This window comes from Mus caroli, chromosome 6 (assembly GCF_900094665.2).
Source record: "Mus caroli chromosome 6, CAROLI_EIJ_v1.1, whole genome shotgun sequence".
Classification (NCBI taxonomy): Eukaryota; Metazoa; Chordata; class Mammalia; order Rodentia; family Muridae; genus Mus; species Mus caroli.
The window spans coordinates 139,378,089-139,381,006 of NC_034575.1; the positions used below are offsets into that span (position 1 = coordinate 139,378,089).

The following is a 2,918-nucleotide window of genomic DNA, read 5'->3' on the forward strand; positions in this document are numbered from 1 at the left end:
GAAGCAGAGAGAGGAGGATATATACCCAATATACCCAAGGAAGAGATTTTGTGGTTTGGGTTTTAAAATGAGAAGGGCTCAGAGGTGGCATCCAGGCTCCTTGCCTTGGCCACTTGGTGAGGGAGAAGTTGTGTTTCACACTGAGTGTAAATTTCCAGGAGACACGCATCTAGACCTAAACTACTGACAGTTACGGCATGGGTCCTGAGCTTGTGACCAAACCCTGAGCCATAGAAAGAGGTCTCCGTGAAGAGTTATGGGTTTTCATTAGCTAAACAGTGATGACGGAGCTCACGGTAAGTGGTTCGGGTCACTTCGCATGGCCAAAAACTTAGAAGCGATCATTTATGTTTCTTACAGCAGGAATCCCAGCCCCTGTGTACTTTGGTGTTTTGATTGACACTTCCTGCCTCAAGTGGGGATTTAAGAAATGTGGAAGCAGAGGCTCATGCAGACTATATGACTCCCACGCTTTCAGGTACCGTGTCAAGCACACTCCCGTAGCTCTGTGCTCCGACAGCTCATTTTCTGCCACATCCTGAAACTTAGAATTCCCTATGTAGTTTCCATGTTTATGAGGTAAATCAACTAAAAACTGTGAACGATTCTATTTTACATGAAAAAGTATTGCCAAGTGTTAACATTAAATTTCGTTTTGAATTCATCATTATTTTATTTCATTCTTACTTTTTAAAGTTAGCACACAAAGCAATGCATTTCACGAATGTATTTTATTATGACACTTTCACACATATGTATCATTATACTTTGAATTTCTCCCTGCCCCAAGTAATCATTTTTTTTTAATTATGAAAATGAGCAGGGAAAATGGCTCACACCTGTAATCCCAGAATTCAGGGGACTAAAAGAGGATAGCTAATGCTTATTTGAAGTCAGCCTTGGCTATATAATATATTCTAGGCTAAACTGAGGCTGCAGAGTGAGCAACCCTGGCTCATCACACACACACACACACACACACACACACACACACACACACACACGAGCATATATATAATAAATGATTTTTAAAAATCCTAGAATACAGGTTTGAAAATGTGTGCACACAAATGGCAAAATATTTCCTGAAACTCAGATGCATTTAAATTTAGGTCACATTCTGGGTTTAATTCTATTCTTTTTTAATTAACTGAGCCAAACTGTACCATTGACGTCAGCGCTAATCCCCTGGGCAAGATCTGGATTTGGCTCTCAATCCATCCGGCTCTTATTGCCAAGCTGATGTTCAATTACCCCAGTACTTGAAATGCACAAAAGTAAAAAGCTTTCTCTGTGTGGGTGAGCGTGTCTGAGGTGGAGAGCACGGTTTTCTCACTACGGTATCATTCAGTTCCGTTCATCAAACCTTTATCTCCCCACTGCTTAAAGCCATACTCCAGTGGCTTAAAAGCAGGACTTCTTTTATTCAAAGACTTATACGCTGAATACTTTGTTTCAGGGGAAAAAAAAATCCGAGAGTCTTGAGCCTGTTGCATGTGAATTAGGCAGACCATCTCAAATAAGATAGATTTAATAGGCTTTGATATTATGTGTGAAGGATGTTTGGTCCAAGGCCAGGGCCAGTTCTGGGAGTGACATTTGGTTTAGGCTCTCATTTGGGAAGGCTAAGTGTTCACTGTAGTGTGGACGTTGTGTGATGCAGAGACTGTACAGAAGAGAGGAAGCTGAACACTGAGTTCTTTATCAGGCCTTTCTGCCCCACTAAGAACCCTGACCCCTTCTTTGAATTGCTTACCACAGCTTTTCCTTGGAGTGTATTGAAGAAATATTTGAGACAGGGTCACCACATGGCTTAGTCAAACCTTGACACTTTTGAAAGTGAAAGAGGCTCTTTTAAAATTATTACTTGGGACAGCACTAGGCTAAATAGGACTGCCCCAGCAAGCAGGAAGATGGCTATCCAAGTTCAGGGAATCTTTAAAGAGGAAGTGGGAACTATTATATCATTTGCAGTAAGTAGGAATGACAATACAACTAAGAAGTTGCCACATACTAGCTAGCTGCTGGCAGGAGGTCACCAGCATTCATAGCCACCAGCCCATTAAGTCTGTGTCTCTCAGCAATCAACCTCACACTGTAAGAACCTTCATGTTTTGTTTTGTTTTGTTTTGTTTTCAAGTTGAGTGGCTGCAATAATTATAACAGAGATTCTCTCCTCTTTTAGACACATATACCTGGGATTAACCACGCTCCTGGGCACAGTGTCTGTCTTCCTAAGCATGGCTGTACTTTTTGTCTTAAAGAAAAAATATGTGTCAAAACACAGCAGCTTAATAACCACAAGAGAAAAAATAGGGATGTCTTCAAGCATCAAAAAGGAGACATGCGCTACAAGGGATCGTGGATTGCAGCCCAAGTATTGGCCAGGCAAGGAGACACGACTTTAAAAAAAATTATGGAAACAAACAAATATGGGGTCATTTTATCCAATACATGTACATGAATAAAAGCATAATCAAAAGGGCTTCAATGTGTAATTCCTTTCTGCTTCCAAAGGTATGCCTGCTTTGTTTTTGACTCTAAGCATAACATGACAAACCTCTAAAGATGTAATTAAATTTATTTTAAAACTTTTAAACTTGTACATCCCTTTTAATTATTTTCTTATTTCTGCTTCATGCTATATTGTCTCCATCGATAGGTTTTATGTGTTCCTGGGGATGGCTGTCTATTTTGTTTGATTATGACATGTCATCTGTACATTGCATCACTTGACCAGAATCTACTTGGAGTATTTCCTAAGGAGATCCTCAGATTTAGCTCCTCCTTGGAATTCTGTAACTGATACAGAAAAAACATCCATGACAGGGTTGTCTTCAGAGACAATTTCTGTTCATTAGTTTACATATAAGAAGATGTAATTTTATAATTTACATAAGTTCATTGTGATTTTAGAA

The 2,918-nt window shown here is 39.7% G+C and overlaps 1 protein-coding gene across 2 annotated transcripts in view; it reads left to right on the plus strand.

Annotated features, from left to right (window-relative positions):
• Slco1c1 (solute carrier organic anion transporter family member 1C1) overlaps nt 1-2,595 on the plus strand; it is a 45,977-nt gene extending 43,382 nt beyond the window's left edge. Inside the window, exons 14-15 of one of the 2 annotated variants that reach the window (XM_021165382.2) lie at nt 361-478; nt 2,186-2,595. In XM_021165382.2, the coding sequence (XP_021021041.1) occupies nt 361-478; nt 2,186-2,408 (341 nt within the window). In that variant the 3' untranslated portion in view covers nt 2,409-2,595. The remainder of the gene's footprint in view (nt 1-360; nt 479-2,185) is intronic. The other variant, XM_029478290.1, reaches the window with a different exon arrangement.
• The last annotated feature ends 323 nt before the right edge of the window (nt 2,596-2,918 follow it).